This window comes from Talpa occidentalis, unplaced genomic scaffold, assembly GCF_014898055.3.
Source record: "Talpa occidentalis isolate TD23 unplaced genomic scaffold, MPIMG_talOcc4v2.1 talOcc4.15, whole genome shotgun sequence".
Lineage (NCBI taxonomy): Eukaryota > Metazoa > Chordata > Mammalia > Eulipotyphla > Talpidae > Talpa > Talpa occidentalis.
The window spans coordinates 86506581-86525690 of NW_023601543.1; the positions used below are offsets into that span (position 1 = coordinate 86506581).

General features: G+C 67.4%; 2 protein-coding genes across 11 annotated transcripts in view; one reads left to right on the top strand and one right to left on the bottom strand.

The window, feature by feature from the left end:
• Positions 1-19110, bottom strand: part of STS (steroid sulfatase) — a 375016-nt gene that overhangs the window by 73225 nt on the left and 282681 nt on the right. For 7 of the 8 annotated variants that reach the window (XR_008552054.1, XR_008552055.1, XR_008552057.1 and 4 more), the window contains one exon: positions 5948-6027. The exons of the other annotated variant lie outside the window; for it this stretch is intronic. The gene's annotated coding sequence lies outside the window, so the exon portion shown is untranslated. The remainder of the gene's footprint in view (positions 1-5947; positions 6028-19110) is intronic. 8 annotated transcript variants of the gene reach the window in all.
• Positions 7426-16385, top strand: PNPLA4 (patatin like phospholipase domain containing 4). 3 transcript variants are annotated; one of them, XM_037512744.2, is made up of 6 exons: positions 7740-8671; positions 11042-11136; positions 11250-11385; positions 14282-14347; positions 15500-15652; positions 15758-16385. In XM_037512744.2, the coding sequence occupies exons 1-6, from the start codon at positions 8492-8494 to the stop codon at positions 15887-15889; spliced, it is 762 nt and encodes a 253-aa protein (XP_037368641.1). In that variant the 5' UTR covers positions 7740-8491; the 3' UTR covers positions 15890-16385. The 3 variants fall into 3 exon arrangements, with proteins under 3 accessions (XP_054551846.1, XP_037368640.1, XP_037368641.1); XM_054695871.1 differs by lacking the exons at positions 15500-15652; positions 15758-16385 and adding an exon at positions 7426-7464 and having other exon boundaries at positions 7935-8671; positions 14282-14904; XM_037512743.1 differs by lacking the exons at positions 15500-15652; positions 15758-16385 and adding an exon at positions 7440-7464 and having other exon boundaries at positions 8487-8671; positions 14282-14904.

The window sequence follows — 19110 nt, forward strand, 5'->3', positions numbered from 1 at the left end:
CTGCCCCCGCGCAGGCCTGGCTCTGGCCCCGCGGGACCCACGTCGGAGGGGAAGGGACGGCCCGGCCCGCCCGCCGCCCACGGCACTGACTCGGGGGTGGGTGGACAAGAGCGGATCCCCCAGTTCAAAGCACTGGAGCTCCGGGCACCTCAGGGCTCTCCCGACAGGAGGGGTGCACCGCGGGAACTCGGCTGCGCGGAGGAGAGGAGCGGGTCGCCCCTCAACCGAGCCCACTGGGCGCTGGCCAGGCACAGGTCGGGCAGGCTGGCTCCCCACCCCTGGCTGGCTCCCCACCCCTGCCGGCCGGGCCCCACGGGGCACCAGCTGCCACGGCCGGCCCACGTGCCCGTCACCCCGTCTCTTCACGTGTGCCGCCGCCTGGGAGGGCCAGAGAGCACAGGTGAGGGGGGGGGCCCGGCTAGTGGCCCCCGAGGAGGATGGGGGACCGTGGGGCCCTTTCCAGACCAGGAACCAGAGTTCACCAAGACTGAGCCGCGCAGGGGTGGGCAGCGAGGCTGCGGCTGCCCGACGTGCTGGAAGGAAGACTCCTGAGAGTCGCCACGACACACGCCCCCGAGAGCGGAGGCGTCGCTGCTCTCTGTGGACGTCCTTTTAAAACTGCACGAAAAATAAGAGCCCGTGTTCACAGCCGGCGTTAAACCACACATGCGCATGCACACGGACACACGCGGAGCCGGACGCGCGGCGGGCCAGCGCCGGCACAGCCTGTCTGGTGCCCCCGCACGGACAGCAGCGTCCTCAGACGCGCCGGGGGAGCCTGACCCAGAGTCTCAGGAGCGGCAGGGCGGCCGCTCCAGTGTGGGGGCGCAGCTCCCCCTGCCGGGCAGCCGGGGAAAGGAAGGGGGTTTGCGGGATGAGTCAGACGAAGGTACGCGCGCAGAAGTCGGCCTCCTGTTTCTTCTTCCGAGGAAAACACAGCGAAAACGCCCCCAAGGCAGGGGCTGTGCGCCCCGGGAAGACACAGACTCGATCCCGCCACAGCAGGACAGCACAGCACAGGCCCCGACCGCAGCACGTGCTCCCGGGAGCCGGGCCGGCTTCGCCCGGGGCTCAGGGCCGTCCTGTGTGTGCCCCACGGCAGCCCCGACGCCCGGCTGGGCCCCTTCGCCACCACAGAGCACAAGAGGCTCCCGGGGGGCCCCACCCCCTTCCCGTGTCGACCGAGGGGCCTGGCGGGAGGCCCGAACTCTGAACCAGGAGCCCCGGCAGGGGCAGGTCTAGGCGCTCGTGTGCGACGCGCCCCAGGGTAGCCGCAGGCCCTGCCAGCTCTCCCGGCCGCCTGCGTCCTGGGGCCTGAGGGACATCACTTGCAGCCGCACAACCGCCCTCCCGCAGGCCCTTCCCCGGGAGGGCGGACGTTCAGCCCGGGTGGCGGCCGCACCCGAGGGTCTCAGAAGAGCGGGCCGCGAGGCGGAGGGAACAACGGCCTCGTGACTTCTTCCCCCGCCTTGGGAAGCCGCACCGGGTCAGACGGCGGCTGGTTCCGCCCCCCAGGCTGGGGCACACACCGCAGCTCAGGGCTCCGGGTGAACAGCTGCAATCGCCGTCCGTCCCCGCGGGGGTCAGTGTCCAGCCCGGCAGGGTGGCCCAAAGCAGGGCCCTGAGCTCCGGGAGCATCCCCCACACCTCAGACTCCTTCTGGGGGGCCCTCAGGATGGGGCAGGAGGGGCCGGGCAGGGCTGGGAGCCAAGGAGCCAAATCCAGCCCCAGTCAACACAAAGGCCGCTGCGGTCACCGCCCCACGGGCCTCTGCCCCCGTCTCTGTCTCTGCCAAGTGTCCCCGCCGCGTCCCCGAGCAAGTCTGAGGCCGGGAAGTCGGGGGTCTCTGCCCCACAGGCCTCCCCCAGTCTCCTCCAGGCCTCCAGTTTCTCCCCCTGCTGAGCCGCGCCCCTCCTCAGGTGGGGCAGGAGTGTAGAGCCCCGTTCTGGGGGGATCACGCCGCTCTGGACGAGGGCCAGGTGACGGCACCTTCAGGAGAGGGACGTGGGGGCAGGAGGGGCGGAGGGAAGCGCTGGCGTGAGACCTGGAGGACGAGCCTGCGGCGAGCGCAGGGCAGAGGCTGCAGGAAAGATGTGTGTGCGGGGCCTCAGCCCCCAGCTCGGGTCTCGGGGGAGCCTGACCCTGCAGACACCGGGCGGGAAGCGAGGAGCGCGGCCTCCCCCGGCTGCCTGCCCCGGGGCCCGCAGCGCTGACACCGTCTGTCCCGTGCAGAGACAAGGGCCCTGGCGCCGCCGCCCGCAGCCGGGCAGAGAGGGCGGTGTTAACACACGGGAGCCACACGCAGCTGAACTTCACGTAGCGAACACGCTGTGGAATAAACGTGCCAGGACGCTGCTTTGGGGACCCGCTTTCGGCGCCACCCGGAGCTGACAAAGCAGCTCCAAGCTCCCATTGCGGATTGCGGGGTCCCCCAAGGGAGGCGCCACGCAGGCAGAGGAGGGTCGCCCGAGGACACGTCCGGCTGCACCTGCCCGGCGGCACCTCCCCGGGGACGCAGGCCAGCACCAGGGCGCCCAGGAAAGCGCACGGGGCTCCCCCAGGCACGGCCTCTGAAGCGCTTGCTTCTTCCAACCCCAGGCCCCGGGACAGGTCCGCTGGGGCGTGGTCGGTGATGGCCACCCCCTAACTCCCTCGCGCACTCCCAGAAAGGGGGAGTTCCATTCTGTCCTACGCCGCTCAGCGCTGGGACTGGAAGCGACTTTGGACGTGGGCGTGTGGAGCGGCGGGAGAGCCGGGTGGCCGCAGGCCCGGGCGGGGAGGCCCCGTTTCCTGGGCGGAGGTGCCGGGCGCCTCGTGGGCATCCTCAGGTCACCAAGGGGAACGGGGCAAACCCAAGTGCGCGGGAAGTCAACCCCCGTGGGGCAGCGCCACGCAGCCAGTGGGGAGGACGCGCCAGGCGCGGGCAGGCGGGCTGCGGAACAGGCGGGCGGGCGCGGGCTGCGGCGGGCGCTGGGAGGGCCTGAGACGGGCCAGGGAAGCGGGAGGGCCGGGCCACAGTGGGCAGAGTCGGGAGGGGAGGCCCGGCCCCTTGCACGCGAGCGCTGACGGCCGGGAGCGGGTGGCGGGAGCCGGCGATGGGGAGACAGGGCAGCGGCGCGGCCCCCTCCCCAGCTTCCCTCCTGTTACCTGTGCGGCTGCGCCCCCAGCAGCCAGGTGTGCCTGCAGCGGCCCGCGTGATGCGACAGCTCGGGGAAAGGACTGATCCAGGGGTGACGGACGCACGGCCCCCGGGGGCGGGGGCACCGGTTCTCCGCCAGACTCGCGCCCTTTCCCGGAGGCAGCTCGCCCCAAATGCCGGGAACAAGCCGAAGCCGCAGCCGCAGCCGGGGGGCCGGACTGCCCGTCAGTGAAATCATCTGACGCAGCCGCAACCGTGAGCTCGGACCGACCGGAAGGCGCGGACAGGCTTCGCCATGGGGGAGCTGGCTGCCAGCCGGCACCCGGGGAGCAGGAGGGGGTGGCCTGACGCACGTCCCAGGTGCCGCCCGGTTCCTGGCCCCTGTGGAGCGTGTGGGGTGTGAGCGCTGGGCCTGGAGGTGCGGGCGGCCCCGGTGCCGGAACGTTCCCTGCGTCCAGGGAGGACGAGCTCAGCACACAGGATCCAGAAGCCACGAGAGCCCGAACGCGCGCTCCGAGGCTGTGGGACGAGGCTGGTCAGACAACGGACCGTCCTCGCCAGCGGGGTCTCTGCACGGCAGCACCGGCGACCAGACCCGGGCTCCGTGAGGGCGAGGGAGGCCGAGGCCATGTACGCTGGGCGAAGCCCCGATTTGAGGCATTCCCCCAGTCGTGTTCCCCCTCCGAGCAAATGGAGACATTAATACCTGAAGATATTCATCTCCACGCGCCTGCAGGTCAGGCCACGCAGGGTCAGCTGCAGAGCTGGCCGGCTTCGCGGCCCAGGGCTCAGCCTGTGGCCTCCCACCCGGCCAACGGGCGACCAATGACACACGCGCCTCGTCCCCAGGAGCCGACCGCGGAGCCCGGGGGCCCTGCACACACCCGCTCTGGCGTTTGCTCGCGCAGGACGTGAAGTGCAGGCGCTGTGACTCGGGAATTCCAACGCGAGGACAGAACGCGTCACGTCACCACCGCCCTCCACAGCTCAGTCTGTGTCCCGGGTCCAGAAGCTGCGCACGGCGCAGGAAAATGAAGCTTTTAAATAAAAGTTACATCCAGGACAGGCTCCTCCTGAGCAGAATTCACTTGCGATTTAGCGTGAACGCCGCGTCAGGAAGCCCCAGCTCAGACCACGCCACCAGAAATGTGCGTTTCTGCAGCAGCCGACTGAGCCGCTCAGGTGTCGGCCCAGGAAGGGCTTCTCTGTGCTGTGCACATCCACGCCAGACACACGCGTGACGCCCCGCACGACGCTCGGACGCTTTGCATGAAGCCATGCGACTGGACGCTGAAAAGGACTGAAGGGCCCTGTGCCTCCGGCAGGCGACTCCAGCCTGTCTCTGCGAGAGAGCAGACCACGCCACACGGAAAAGGCGCTCACTGAGAGCTGCTGCGCTTGCAGGATCAGAGACTCAGGCCTAACTCGCTTTAGCAAAGGCAAGAGAAAGGGGCGAGCTGCGGGGCGTGCCAGGCCGGGGAGTTGTGGCTGAGCCAAAGGCCCGGAGATGGGGGCGCACCCAGGCCCCGCTCTTGCTCAGGTGCACTTCCCGATCCTGGGGAGCGGGTGAGGCGTGAGCAAGTGCAGGCGGAGGACGCGGTGAGGGGAGGTCCCACATCACCCCAAGACCCCCCGACGTTGGAAAACCGGCGGCCAGGCCCCGGTGTGACCCCCAGCAGCTGCCGCGGCCTTGTGAGAAGCAGGATGACCCACCCCCACCCCCAGCACCAGCCTCCGTCTGGCTCGTCCTTCTGGTCCTCGACGAGCAACACTCACAGTCTGCCTGGGAAGCATCTTTTCAGCGTTGTCAGCCTGAAAGGGGGACCCGCTCTTCCGCATGATGGCAGGAAAGAACCCGTCGCCCCAGCCGCCCCAGAGCTGAAACTCGCCTCAAGCACCCCTTCTCCCTCGAATCCACAGAACCCGCACGGTATGCAGAGCGCAGGGGGCCTATCGGGTCTGCTGAATTGATCAGAACTCAAGTTCCGCACCTTGTTGCGGGCTGAGGAGAATGTCCAGGCTCCCTGCTCCCACGGCTGTGGGAGGAAGCTGGGCAGGGAAAGGAGCGGTCAGGTTTGGACAATGTTTTGTGCAAGTGGTGTGGGGTGGGCCAGGCCAGGGTGGTCAAGGCTGCCTCCCAGGTGACTCCAGGGCTTGGGATCCCGGCTGCCGGCTCAAGGGGCACACCCGGGGCTCCGGGTCCTGACTGCCGGCTCAGGGAGCACTCCCAGGGCTCGGGGCCCCGACTCTCAGCTCAGCAGGCACTCCCAGGGCTCTGGTGTGTGGCTTTGCAGCGCATGCTCATGAGTTACCCCCGTCTCCCATCCCACGAAACTCTCCAGGAAGAGTTTCCATCCTGGATCCTCTCCATTCCTCTGATCCTGCAAATTCGAGGCAGCAAATCCCAAAACCAGCGTGGCCTCTGCTATACAATGGGTGCTAACACATGTTCGCTAAGTTGCCAAATCAGTAAACCATTTCAAACCTGAAAAGCAGGCAAGTGTATTACTGAAAACGGACTTGAAGGACGACGAGCTTACTACACGCTCGCACGGCAGAGTCGCTCAAGTCAACCCAAAGCCCAAACGCAGTGTGCGTCATACATCGTGCGCCCACTGCTAAGTTTGCAGCTGAGATTCGACATTCACGACTGAATTTGTGCCTATGCCTTACGGTAGGAATTTTTTCTCTAGGCGTTTGTAAACAGGATGTGGGGGAGCAGAAGAGAAGAGCAATTTTAAAGTTTTAATAACTAAATAACGAGGTTAGTGACAAGGCCACGAGACGAATGCAGCGGGCCTCACTCACCGGCAGGCGTGGCAGTCACGGGAGCCACTGTCTTTCCTCTGAGCCAGCGATGGGTCCTGGGGGAGCTCCTCCCGCTGCCCCTGCAGGAAACAGGAGGTCCCACATCACTCTCCTGAGACGCCTGGTGCCGCCACTCACTGGTCAGCCCAGCACCTCAACTGGAATCCGCCTGCAGCCGGGGGCATTCTGCGAAAATGCACAACCTGCTGCAGGGGGCCTGCGGGGAGGCCTGCGATCCCTCCTTTCTCATGGCTTCCTGCAGGATGCTGCTCAGGGCAGCACAGCTCAACCACTGCGTGAAGGAGGGGGGGCGGGGAGGGGGACAGGCAAAGGGGGGAATGTGTCCTGTTTCCTCCAAGCACACCCGCCTCCCCTCCTCCCGGTCCCAGTGGCATTAAGGGACCTTCGGGCCCTTGTCTGTGAGGTGCTTGGGCTCAACAGGCTCAGCCTGGATGGGAACTCGCTGCCTCAGTCCTCGCCCCAGGCTCTCGCTGGCGGCGCTGCGGGGCAGAAGGTGAGCGGCCCCCAAGCGGGGACGGTCATCGGGAGGGCCCCCCTCCCCTCCCCTCCCCGCTGCGCTGAGACAGAGGCACCCCGCATCTCCCAGACTCCGCCCTGAGGGCCTCGGCTAGGGGAGGCCTCACCAGGCGGCGGGGCCCAGGCACCACGGGAGCGGGGCGCTGGGGTGCGGCCTCTGCGCGGGTGGCGACCCCCAGGCGGCTCCTCGGGTCCAGGTCAGCGGGGGCGTCGCCAGGGCCCTCCACGTGGACCGAGCTTTGACAGCTGGCGCCACCTCGACGTCACCACCCCGCGCCGCAGGTCATGACCCCGGAAGTCGGGCGAGGTCGTCCACCCGTCCGAGGTCACGCAGCGGCTGCGGGCGCCGCGCGAGCCCGTCCACCGCAAGGAGTTCATTCCAGCACCGCCTGGGGGAAACATTAATCGGCCGGGCTGGAGAGGCCGGGGGGGCGGCGTCCGACTCGAGGCCAGCCGCGGAGCCCCGCCCCGAGGGCGGTGCCAGGACAGAAACACTTCCGGGGCCAGAGGGGAAGCGGGGCGAGCACTTCCGGGGCACGGCCTCAGCGCGTCATTCGGGGTCAGCCTGTTCCGGGAAGGTGCCGGCCGGAGGAGAGGCTACGACGCGCCGGAGGGCCAAGACGCCTCCCGCCCAGGTGTCCGAACACGGTCTCGGACTCCCGACGAGAACGTCTCGTGTCTCCGTGTCCCCGCCCGCGCCCGGGGTCACCCCGGCCTGGCGCCCGCCGCCATCTTGAGCCGCGCCTTTTAAAGGGCGCGGCCGGGAGGGGCGGGGCCTCGCGCGCGGCCTCGTCGGCGCGATGGCGTCACAGACCCGCGCGGGGCGCCGGGGCCCGGCCTTTCCGCCGGACCTCGCGGGGCGGGCCCTCGGCGGCAAAGTCCGGCCCTGATAGGCGGAGCCGCGTGGAGTGACATCCCGGCCGCGCCTTCGCTGCCGCGCGCGTGGAAGCCCTGGCGCCCGGAAGTGCTGGGGCCGCAGGGTAGGTGGGGCGCGGGGTGGGGGGACACTGGGGGGGGGGGGCGGGGGCGGGGCGGACCCGGGACCCGAGCCCCGCTGCCCTGGCAACCGGGCTGCAGCGCCGCCTCCTCCAGGCCGCCCTCCGCGCCTGCACCCGGAGACTGAGCTCCGCGCCCCGTCCCCTCAAACCCGGGCTGGGCTGCAGCGGCCGAGGCCCTGGTGCAGGAGGAGGAGGCCCCGGGCCCCCAAATCCGAGGCCCGGGCCAGGTGCCCACGCCGCAGGTCCTGGAGTGGGGTCCGGGGGTGCCCAGTGGTGGGGCTGGGTCTCGCCCACGTGGTCCAGTCGTGCCCCCCCAGACTTGTGGAAACGGCCCCATAGCCGTGGTGCAGCTGGACAGTCAGATGACCTTTCCTCGAGCCTGAGCTGCCTTTGCAGTCGTGGCCGGTTCGTGTCTCGGAACTTGGGGGGCAGCTGTGGTTGTGTCACTGCAGACTGCATCGTTGCATGACCCCTGACCTCACCCTGCAAACATCTGTGTGGATGCGGCCACGGGGACGCCGGGGAGCAGCGACCCCCAAAACCAGCAAAGGCAGCCAGATCCCTTGGGAGCCTGCTGCACAGCCTAATGGTTTCCCCTCCCCGCCCTAGAGCGTCCCCCCAACGTTGCAAAGGCCCCAGAAAAAAAGACCTTGGCAACCGGGATGTTTCCAGATGTTTCTTGCCACGTCGTGACCAAGGGGACTGTGTGACCTCGTGCCAAACAAACACAAAATGCAATTGTTTAATGAATAAAAAGGGTGGGAGGGAAAAAAAGTGCTTCCTTCAAAAATTGGGGTGCACGGAAAACAGAATTTCCATGGGCCCCGGGAGGTGCTTCAAATGCAGACCTATATTAAAAGTGAAAGCAAAGCTGGTGCAGACCTATATTAAAATTGAAAGCAAAGCCTGTGGGGAGCTGGGGGGGGGGTTTCCTTAGCATGAGACGAGCGAGCAGGTGCAGCAAACCCCACGGCCTCGGAGGTGTCCTTGCTTCTGTCTTGCAGGCAGGATGCAGCCCATCAGCCTGTCCTTCGCAGCCTGCGGGTTTCTGGGCATCTACCACTTGGGGGCAGCCGCTGCTTTCCGCACACACGGCACCAGGCTGCTGAGGGACGTCAAGGCCTTCGCCGGGGCCTCTGCCGGGTCCCTGGTCGCTTCCGTCCTGCTAACGGCGCCAGAAAAAATCGAGGTAATTAAGTCGTAACCGGCCTGTGTTCCTCGTCAAGAAATTAAGCCCCAACAATAAAGATGCGCGTCGCGCTGCTGAGTTAACCGCAGAGAAATCATCCCCGGCCGGGGAAACAGGAAGGGTTGGGGCTGGTTCTTGAGCTGAATGGCTGGCGCTGCGCTCCGCTCCGGTTTCGCAAAAGAGGATTAGTCGCGGCGACAGTGAGACGGGGAGACAGGAGCTGCTTATTTTATTCCTTGGGGGTTTATTCAGTCTGGAGATTCCAGCTCTGCTTCCAGCAAAGGGTGTTTCTCCCCCGTCTGATCCCGAGAAGGGCGGGGTGGGGTGGGGGGGGGCTTTTGCCTGTTTGCAAGGCCTCGCCTGTGTGGCTCGTCCTGTTTACACGCAGGGCATAAATTTAAAGGAGAGCTTATAATTTCCGTGACACGCAATGAATGGGAATTTAATTTCCATTCCGAGCGGGAAACAAAGCCCGCATCCCCGGCAGCCCACCCGGAAGTCAGACATAAGCCTCCGTGAAGGACCTGATTGAATGCAGCCTGTGATTAAAGATCTGTTTCCGGCTCCTGGACGTTCACGGCGGGGCGGTTAGCTGCCGTCTAGGAGGTGATCCGGTCCCCTCTGCTTACCCTCCCTGGCGGCTCTGAATAGTCACGGACGGGCTACACATGCACGCCCAGGAATGAAGTTAAGTCTCGTCGAAATTTCAAAACCACAAAACGTTACACCCCAAAACCTCGTTCTCAGATGTGTGGCGAGCAGCCTGGGGAAGAGGCCTGGCGAGAGGCCAGCCCTGCAGAGTCCCCTCCTCCCTCCTGCCGCTTCTGGTTCCCCTGTGGGGAACGGTGGCTGGTGGCCGGGGCGGTGTCACTGCAGAGCTTCCGCGGGGAGAAGCTGAGTCTGGACAGGCAAGAGTGAAAACTCTGGCCCCAGCTGATGCTTTGAGCCTGCCCCAGAGCGCTCGCTTTGTGCTCAAGAGCCCTGAGCGGTCACACCCACCCCTCCAGCGCAGTCTGTCCTTCCTGGGGGGAGCCTGAGCCGGGGAGCCACAGTTTCCCGGAGCTGTTCTGGCCTCGAGTGACGGGAACTTGAGGCTTGACAACGCCCTACTCCCAGGTCACCTCGCCTGTTCTTGCTGCTTCTCCCCGAAGCCCAGAGGCCCAGCTGTCCCGTCCGGTTGCGCGGGTGGGACGCAGGCTGAGGTTTGACGGGCGGCCGGAAAGCCGTTCTCCGTATCTCCCTGGGACACCCTCGCGGCTCCTTTTTCAAAATCCATTTCCAGCCGCATGACTTCAGGTCACTCTACCTCCTTGCAGCAGTTGGCGGAGGCCACGGTGACCGCGCTGGCTTTTCCAGCAAACTCTCTTCTCCCAGCTCGAGCCCGTGAGCTGCTCTCCCCGACAGCGTGAGCTCCGTGAGCTGGGGGGGGCGCCGAGGGGTGCGCCTGACACGGGGTATCTTAGGAGCAGGCGGCTTTAGACCTGGCGTGAGCACCCGTGTGCACGCTTGGCCCGTCTGCTCAGGGATGTGTGTGCGTGTGTGCGCGTGTGTGACTCAAATGAACACTGAAGGCATCTGCTAAGTGGGCCGGCTGCTCAGTAGGAAGCACACAGTTGGGCCACCCCGGCGTACCCCACAAGGCAGCAGGGGCTCCCTGACAGCCTGCGGCCTCTCCCACTGCCACGGGCCACCAGCCCCTCGCAGCCCCGGCTCGAGTCTGGGCGCCCCCACCCCCGGCTCCCTTGCCGACCCGAGATGGTGCCGTGACGGTGCCTGCCTGTCTTCCCCTCCCCGCGCACCCCTCTTCTCTTTCAGGCCCCAGCCCTGACTCTGCGTTGGCCCAGAGCCCTTGGCCACCCCAGCTGGAGGCGGCGCCCGTGTTTGGCTCTTGTTGCTGCGGCAACCCTCGACCCTAAACCGGGGGGCTGGAGATAACACATGTTCGTTCTGACAGCTTCGGGCATCTTCAGTCTGAAAAGGCCTCACTGGCTGAGCTCCCGGCGCCCGCAGAGCTTGCTCCTTCCGCGCTTCCAGGGAGACGCCACCGTTTTCTTGTCTTTTGCCGTTGCTAGCAGCTGCCGCACCCCTCGGCCGATGGCTGAGCCAGCAGCGAGCGCCCTCTGCCCTCCGGCCCCCGCGGCTCCCAGAGGGGGCGTGCACTGGGCCCGCCACCCAGTCCGGGCCCGCCCCCAGGTCCTTCTCTCAGTCACATCTGCACAGTCGAGGTCCCCGGCTCCAGGGACGGGGGTGCTTGCTGGAGCCCGGGGCCAGCCCGAGGGGCCCAGCTGCTTCTGGGCTCAGCCCGCGCCCCCGGCCGCCGTGGAGTCCGGGTTGCCCAAACCGCGGGTCTCCCGCCCACTCTCCCGCCAGGAATGTAGCCAGTTCACCTACAAGTTTGCCGAGGAAGTCCGCAGGCTGTCCTTGGGCGCGGCGACCCCCGGCTACGACTTCATGGCCCGGCTGAGGTACGTGCGTGCGTGACCCCGAGCGTGAGTGAGCGCGGCCCGGCCAGCGGCAGCTCAGCCGGCCTCCCTCGGCCCCTCGGGCGCGGGCAGCCACGACGTCCTGTCCTCCGCAGGAGCGGGATGGAGTCCATCCTCCCTCCCAACGCGCACGAGCTGGCCCACAGCCGGCTGCACGTGTCCATCACCAACGCCCAGAGCGGCCGCAACTGCCTCGTGTCCAGTTTCTCCTCCAGGGAGGAGCTGATCAAGGTAGGCCCTGTCCCGCCAGCCCCGCCTGCAGCCTCCAAGCCCGCCTTCTGCTGGGTGGGGTCCGTGGCGGTGGGGTCCTTGCTGGACTGGCAGGATATGAGGCCGCCGAAGACGCCTCGGCTGCCCGGGGAAGTCTCTGCTGCCCCAGCCTCCACCCGTGTCACTGGGCACTGACCCTGTCCTCTGTCCACCGCCTCGCTCGCGCACGCAGACTTCCAGGCGTGCAGGGGAAGCTCTCAGCCCGGGCCTGAGCTGCCAGCAGGTGTCACTGCCCCGCGCAGAGCGGCCTGAGGCCACAGCTTGGGCGCCTGCCAGTGGCTGGGCCGCTCCTAGGTCCAGCGTCCTGGCCGAGGGTCACCACACCTTCCCCCTCATGCTCCTGGGCCTGTCTTTCCTTGCTGGGACTCTGCTCCAAGACAGTCTGTCATGCCCGCAGCTGGGTGTCCAGGGGTGGGGCAGGCCGAGCGCCACCCACCACCCCGTGGCCCCTGCCTGGCTACAGGCCGGCGTGTAGACGGGTCAGTGTAAAACGGAGGCCGGAGAATCTGTCTGGGCCTCTCTGGGCTTACCTGGTTGGCGGCCAGCGGGTCCCGCGTGCTCTGCTGGATACACTTACCTGTGCCAGGTGGGTGGGCAGCAGAGAGTGTCCCAAGAGCCACACCCCCCGCGGCCAGCCCTGGTGTGCTCCCCCCATGGCGGAAGGGACTCTGCAATGCCGTGAGGGTCGGGGCGCAGATGGGCGGGTGGGCCTGAGTCAGCCAGGGGGATGCAGATGCGGCAGCAGCGCTGACACCCGGGTCCACTGGAACCTCGTGCAGAGACACCCCCAGGCTCCTCGGACTCCAGAGCCGCCCCTCTGCTGGCCGGCGGGCCAGGGAGCCTCGGTCCCGCAGCCCCTGGAGCCGAGCCCCCAAGCTGGGCAGCCAGGACTCCTCCCCTGGGGCCTCTCAGCAGGGGCCAGCACCGACACCTTCCCGCGCCCGCTGACCCCGGGCAGGTCCTGCCCTGCAGACCTCGCGGCAGTGAGTCCAGCCGGTCCCGGGCGGCCGCCCTGGCGGGGGTCTGTCGCGGCGGCAGCCGCAGCCCTCGCGGCAAGTAAACATGATTTTTTTCTAACGCGCTTTTGTTTGGGATAATAACTATTCAGAGAATTGGTGTAATTACTTGAGTTCATTGAGCAGCGAAGACGTCGGCGACACAAACGTGCATTACCTTGTAAGGGGATAATTGAATAATGAACGCGTTCTAGGTTGCGCAAGAGGCCCCGGCATGTTCCGCGGAGCCCGCTAACCTCCAGAACTGAAAAGAGAAGCCTGGGTGGTTCCTGGGGAGCAGATGGTGGCTATAAAAAGGGATGCATAGATGTCTGGAATGTTCAGGAAGCATGCTGCTCCCAAGAGCGAGGCTGGGGACGGGGACAAGAGGGAGAGACTCAAAGGGAGACGTGAAATAAAGCCCCTCCCCACGAGGCCCGTCCCCGCCTCCTTCCGAGGCCGCAGAAGCAGGGTCTCCTGGGCCCACGTGCGCCCGGTTAGATCCCAGGGCCCTGCGCACGGGTCACGGTGCCCATGGACTGGCTGTTTCCCGCAGAGCAAGGCCGGGGGAGACCCGTCCCTTCGAGGGTGTTAGCTGAGGCCAGTCCTGCAAGCCCCGCGGCCCGCGGCCGTCTCCCACAACCCTGAGGCTGGACACGAGGCGGCCCCGCGGGCTCAGCACCGAGGAAGGGGCCTCCGGACGTCTGTCCCTGTCTCCTTCCCTGGGAAACCCTTCTTGCTTGCAGCGAAGGGCATTCAGCTGACCTACAGGGTCCAGGGCTGCCGGTCCCTGACCGCCGGAGCGCACGTCCCCCTGGGCTCAGTTCACAGACACAGCAGCGGCCCACATCGCGGCAGAGGCGGCGAGGTCAGAAAGAGACACGTCCCTCCAAGGAGCGGCACGGTCCCCCCCTGCGCCGGCAAGCGGGGGAGCATCCTCGCCCCACTGCTGAGCACGGCGGGCAGGCACCTTTACTCCCGCCGCAGAGAGGGGAAGGCAGCGACGGCCGTAGCGGGGTCAGCCGGGGATGGACGGCCGGTGCGGGCCCTGTCCACCAGGGTCTGGCCGGCAGTGAGTGGCCCGGAGACCCATGGGGGTGCAGGAGCCTCAGCACAATCAGCGTACCCCCAAATCCCAGGGGGTCCCGGTCTCAAGGGGCCGCAGCCCAGAGGATTGCGCAGACCTCGGGTGCGCTGCGGGGCCCGGCTGCGCCACGTCGCTGCAGCTCAGAATCCGTCGGCGCCCAGAAATGAGACCTGCAACGTTCTTTCTGTGGGGACAACGCCTGCGGGGCGCGGAACAACCCGAGCGGCCACCTCCCGGCCCGTGTTTGCCCATCGCCCCTCTGACCAACACGCTGCGGCCGGGGTGGGGGCGTCTCGTGGGATCTGGGACGACCCGTCTCCGCAGAGCCGTCGCGTCTCTTGGCGCACCCAGAGCGGCGCCGGCCGGGAAGTCTCCTGCTCCGCCCGTGTCGTCCGGGTGACAGAAGGTCACCCCCAGCTGCGCCGGCCGCGGCACGGCCCCCCGGAAAGCAGAAGAGCATCTTTCGGGGCCGCGCAGGGCGCCGCACCTGTAGGCTTATTCGCTCCCTGTAGGCGTGCGAGGTTCAGACGCACCGGGGCGCCCTTGGGGCAGGGCCTGCTGATGTCTGATGCCAACAGGTGCCCCTGGCTGGGTCTGGGCCGTGACGTGCTCCCGTCTCCTGGGGTCTCTGCAGGCCCCACATCTGTTCCGCCGTGTCCCGCGGCGCCTTGGACATGTCTGGAACGGGCCCTTTCGTTTTTATGGTAAATTCCTTTGCCAGAAAGTGTCCTCGACGTTTGTGGGCGCCTCCGAGCGGCTTCTCCCTTCTCCCCAGGTCCTCTTGGCCAGCAGCTTCGTGCCCATCTACGCGGGACTGAAGCCGGTGGAGTACAAAGGCCAGGTACCGGGTGCCCGTGCGGCGGGTCAGGCTGGTTCCCACGTCTGCGCGGAGACCCGCTGTTGTCAGGACCCCGCCGGCGCCTTATCACGGAGATTCGGGGTTGAGGACCGAGGGGGACGCCCCTTCCGTCTGTTTCCAGTCTTTCTCCATCGCTTTTCTGTAAAGGAGGCAAAGGCTTTTCTCCTACAAGCGTCCTGTGGACGGTCCTTCCTACAACACGCGAGACCCCAGGGGAACCCCGTGCCCGAGAGTGGCCGCCCTCGTAGCCAGGGGGTCCCGCTCCCGGGCTGACCGGGCCGGAGTCACCGGTCTCGGCATCTTCTCCTCTAAGGGCCTCACGCCCCCCTCTCCAGCTTCCCTGGTCTCCCCCGGGGCTCCCCCGGGGCATCTGGGCCCGCCCGCCTGTCCTGGGGTGCTGTCCAGGAGGGACAGAGGAGGGGCGGGCCACAAGACAGCCCGCGCGGGACCGGAGCATCCGGCAACCCTGCCCTTGTCCACGCTCTGAGAGTCTCCTCCGGGCTGTTGTGACCACTTGAAGCAGTGATGGAGAGGGTGGGGCGCAGAGACAGTGCGCGGGGGCCGTGAGCTCGGCGGGGGCCAGGGGAAGCAAGCTGTGCCACCTCGGGCTCACAGGAAGGGCTGCCGGGAAGTTGCGGCCTTTCCTTCCTGCTGCCTGGAACTCAGGCGTGATGGCTGGCGCACTCGCAACCACTGTGCACCGGGAGGTCACAGACACAGAGTGGGTCCTGGATGATTTGGGGTCGGGGTGGGGGCCAGCGTGGCCATGCTCGCCTTGCCAGGGAAAGAAAGAAAACTGTTGTGATAGTGTCCCCCGGGTCAGATCATCGTGCAGCCCGTGTGCTGGAGGCTCAGGGCACTGACGCCAGAGCCCCCAGGCAGCTGGTTAGACAGGAGGCAGCAGAGCCGGAGCCCAGAGGCAGGGGACCACCCCCCTGTGGGACCCCGAGGTGACACAAGGTGTCCACCCCAGCTTGCCGCCAGTCTCCTCTTTCCATCTCGAGGGAGATTTGAATCTCGCTGCCGATGCATCGCTGCGGGTGGGGCTCCCCGGGAGGCCTGCGACATTTGCCTTGCGCTGAAAACGCCTCCACGTCCCTCCGCACACGCTGACCCGTCCCGTCCTCCCCGCAGAAATGGGTGGACGGAGGCCTCACCAACAGCCTGCCCATCCTGCCCGAGGGCCGCACCGTGACCATCTCGCCCTTCAGCGGCCGGCTGGACGTGTCCCCGCAGGACCGGGGGCAGCGGGGCCTGTACGTGAGCATCGCCAAGCAGGACGTCCTGGTGAGTGGGGCGCTCGGAGGCCGTGGCCCGCCCCACGGCCCGGAGCTTCTCCCGCCCCGGCCCAGCGCCCCTGCCGTGGCCCAGCTCCCTCTCTCTCTGCCCCAGCTGTCCGTGGCCAACTTGGTGCGGCTCAACCAAGCCCTGTTCCCGCCCAGCAAGAGGAAAATGGAGTCGCTGTACCAGCGCGGCTTCGACGACGCCGTCCAGTTCCTGCTCAGGGAAAACTGGTTCGAGTAGGGCCTGAGCTGGAAGCCTGGCGACCCCCACACGCCAGCATCTCGGCTCTGGCCTCTTCAGCCTGGTCTCGCGCTGTTTGCAGCTGTTAACACTGGGGTTGTCACTCCTGCAGCCGACGACAGGCGTGGGCCCCGCGCCTGGCTGGGGTCAGGACGGAGACACCCACGCTGGGCCAGGACCGCGCCTTGGGAGGCCCATTTCAGGGTGCAAGACGCAGCTTCTCGGGTGGACCCAGGGGGTGCAGGGCGAGCCCTGCGCGGCTCTGAGCAGCCGTGCCCCAGCTCCCCAACGCTCTCAGGCTGGGCCGGCCGAGCCCGTCCCGGCGCTGGGGACACAGATTGCAGAGGGGTGCGTCCACGGCTCTGACCGGGCAGCAGGAAGGCCTGTGTCCTCCTGACGTGGGGAGCACAGGAGGCTGTGCGAGTCGCTGTGTGCCCCTTGCTTTTCACTGGACTTGGGAACCCCCTACTTCCTGCCTTCAGCCCCCACCCCAGCCCCACCCCCGGCCATGAGATCATCTGCTGCGTCGAGGGTCCCGTCCCGAGCCCGGCCGGTGTCCGTGCTCTCTGCACGGCCCCCGTCGTGTCTCTGGGGCCCGCTGCCGCCAGCGCCCCCCACTGCGGGCTCCTCACCTCTGGGCCGGGGCCTGTCACGCCGCACCCCCCTGATGTCCCCTCTGTCTCCGTGCCGCGGGGTCTCCTCCCGCAGCCTGGGCCGGCGGGAGGGCAGGAAGCTCCGGGCCCAGCCAGCCTCCTAAATGGGAATCGGATCCAGGTGACTGTCCGTGTGTGTTGCTGCGAACGGCGTCCTGGCCCAGGCGCACCTGCGTGGCGGCGTCCTCGCTCTGGGGGGTTTGTGCGTGTCCTCCCCTCCGGGGGCGTGTGTGCGGGGAACGGGGTCCCCTGACCCGCTGTCTTGAAGCGTGTCAGGGGCTTTCCCAGCACCATGCACAGCCTCCTGGGCACCCCCTTTTCACCCCCTGCAGCCGTTTTGAAAAGCGAGTCTCTGGCCCTCCCAAGCCCAGACAGCTTGTCCAGACGTCCCCAGCGGCTGCCTCACCGGCGGCCCGGAGCCCGGAGGAGGCCGCTGGACCCCGGGCGTGTCTTGTCCTGCTCGGGGGACTCGCGGGGCAGCCCCGGTCGCCGTCCAGTGGCCGCACGAAGAGCGTGGACTCTGCTCCTTCCGTGTCTGCGGAGCCGCGGGGCCCTGTCGGATGCGTCCCCCTGCTTTTCGCAGCTGCCCGACGTCCCCCACGGAGGCCTCGGGGACCACGGGCGTTGGGGCCTCCCAGAGGGGCTCGAGCAGGTGCCGGGAGGGGCCGCCCTGACCCCGCAGGCGCTTCCTGGGCCGGGGGCTGGAACGGCGCCCCACGGGGCTGTTTCCTGAGAGCTTGGGCTCTGTCACTGGGGATCTCATCCGTCCTCCTCCATAACGCGCGCTGGACTGTCACCATGGCAACCCGCCGCTCCATCGACCGTCCCACTGGCTTGGCGCTGACGTGGCGTCACGCTCCAAGGGGCCGCGGCGGCTTGCTCCCCGTTACGTTGGTACATATTCAGGGGGGCGGAAAGTTGGGGGTCGAGTCCGCTGTTTGTACACTGCAGGCACCAGTACGACGGGTGTTTGGGGTTTTGAGGTTTTGTCGCCCGGGTTGTGTCCACACAGGACGACGCTGAGGTTGAAGCGACTGTCCAGGTCTGCAGCGCCGAGTGCAGAGGTGGTTCAGGCCTCCGGCCTGAGGAAGCCCAGGGAGCTGAGGGGTGAGGGCGGCGGCCTGCGCTTACGTCACAAAGCTCGCGGTCACCGTGGAGACCACCTGGTGTCCACGCCGGACTCCAGCTTCTGGCCAGGGCCTCCGCTGACCTGGGCCGGCTGGGCGGGCTGGCGGCCAGCAGCTGCCCGGGCACGGACTTGGCTCGCCCGGCTCTCTGGTGGCCGCGCGCACCTCCCCGAGCCCGGGATTCGGAGCTGGCGGCTGCAGCCGCGGGGCCGCCTGAGCAGAGCCAGCGGGCACCGTCTCAGTCCAGGGGCGTCCTGAGGGCCGGTGTCCCCGGAGGGGCGGGACCCGCTCGCGTGTGCTCCGAGGCCAGGGAGGACTGCACGCGGGGACCTGGCGGGGTCTGGCGGCACAGGGGTCAGCCTCCTGCTGCCCGGGCCCTCCCTGACCCCGTGCTTCTGTCGCCGGTGGGCGAGCTCGTGGGAGGGGGTTGTGACCTCACACAGGCCCACAGGAGCAGCCCCCCGAGGGCTGAGGATAAGGGTCTCCCCGGGGAGCGGGCCCGGCCCTGGAGGTGTGGCTGAGAGCCGAGGAGCCGGTGTGAGCAGGAGCAGGGCAGCCACAGGGGGGTTCAGGGGCCCCAGCTGGTGGAGGGCAGACATGCCCTGTCCTCATCCGTCCTCCCGGGACCTCAAGGCCCCCCAGCCCTAGACCCCCCATAACCGAGTCTCCTGAACCGGGGGACCCTCCCCGGCACGTCCAAACCGGCCGGGGGTAGCACAGAAGAGCCTTAGAGATCACCTTTTCCATCCCGAGGGAGGGAGGCGGCTCGGGCCCGTTCTGGAGCCGACTCCGCCGTCTCGGGGTCACGGCCATCTCCCGCACACCAGCTTCCTTTGCGGGCACCGCCTCCACGCCAGTGCAGCCCGCCAGCACGCGGCACGGGAGCCTCAGAGTCTGTCCCCGTCACGAGCAGCTGGTCAGCCCAGGATGGGAATCAGGCAGGGTCGCCGCTGCCCGGGGCCTCCGGGCCTCCGAGGCCTGCGAGCATTCGCAAGAGCGGAGACTGTCAGGTGCGGGGCATTTGGGGCGCTCCGCCCCAGGGGGAGCCGAGCCAGGGCGCGGGGTGGCCCGGCAGCGCCCCTCGTGTCCCGCGGTGAAGCGAGCCGGCAGCGGCGCAAACCCGTGCCCCGCACAGCAGGGCTGGACCCGAACGAACCCCACATTTAAGGCCCACAGACACGGACGCTCCTCATTTTTGTTTACAATGACTTCATTTAAAAAACCCTCCGAGTCGGAGACGGTAGGATCATCAGCGCAAAATCTGGAAGAATTTCCTTTTGCTTTTCCTCCAATACGTCCCAGGCATGATTAATTTTATCACGAAGACAACACCTCGCAGAACTCACCTCTACCCCCAAAATACCACTCCCATGCTCTTTCCCTCCCTGCCGTAGGGGAGCCCGACACACAACACGCCCCGGTTTCCGTGCCTCACCCATCA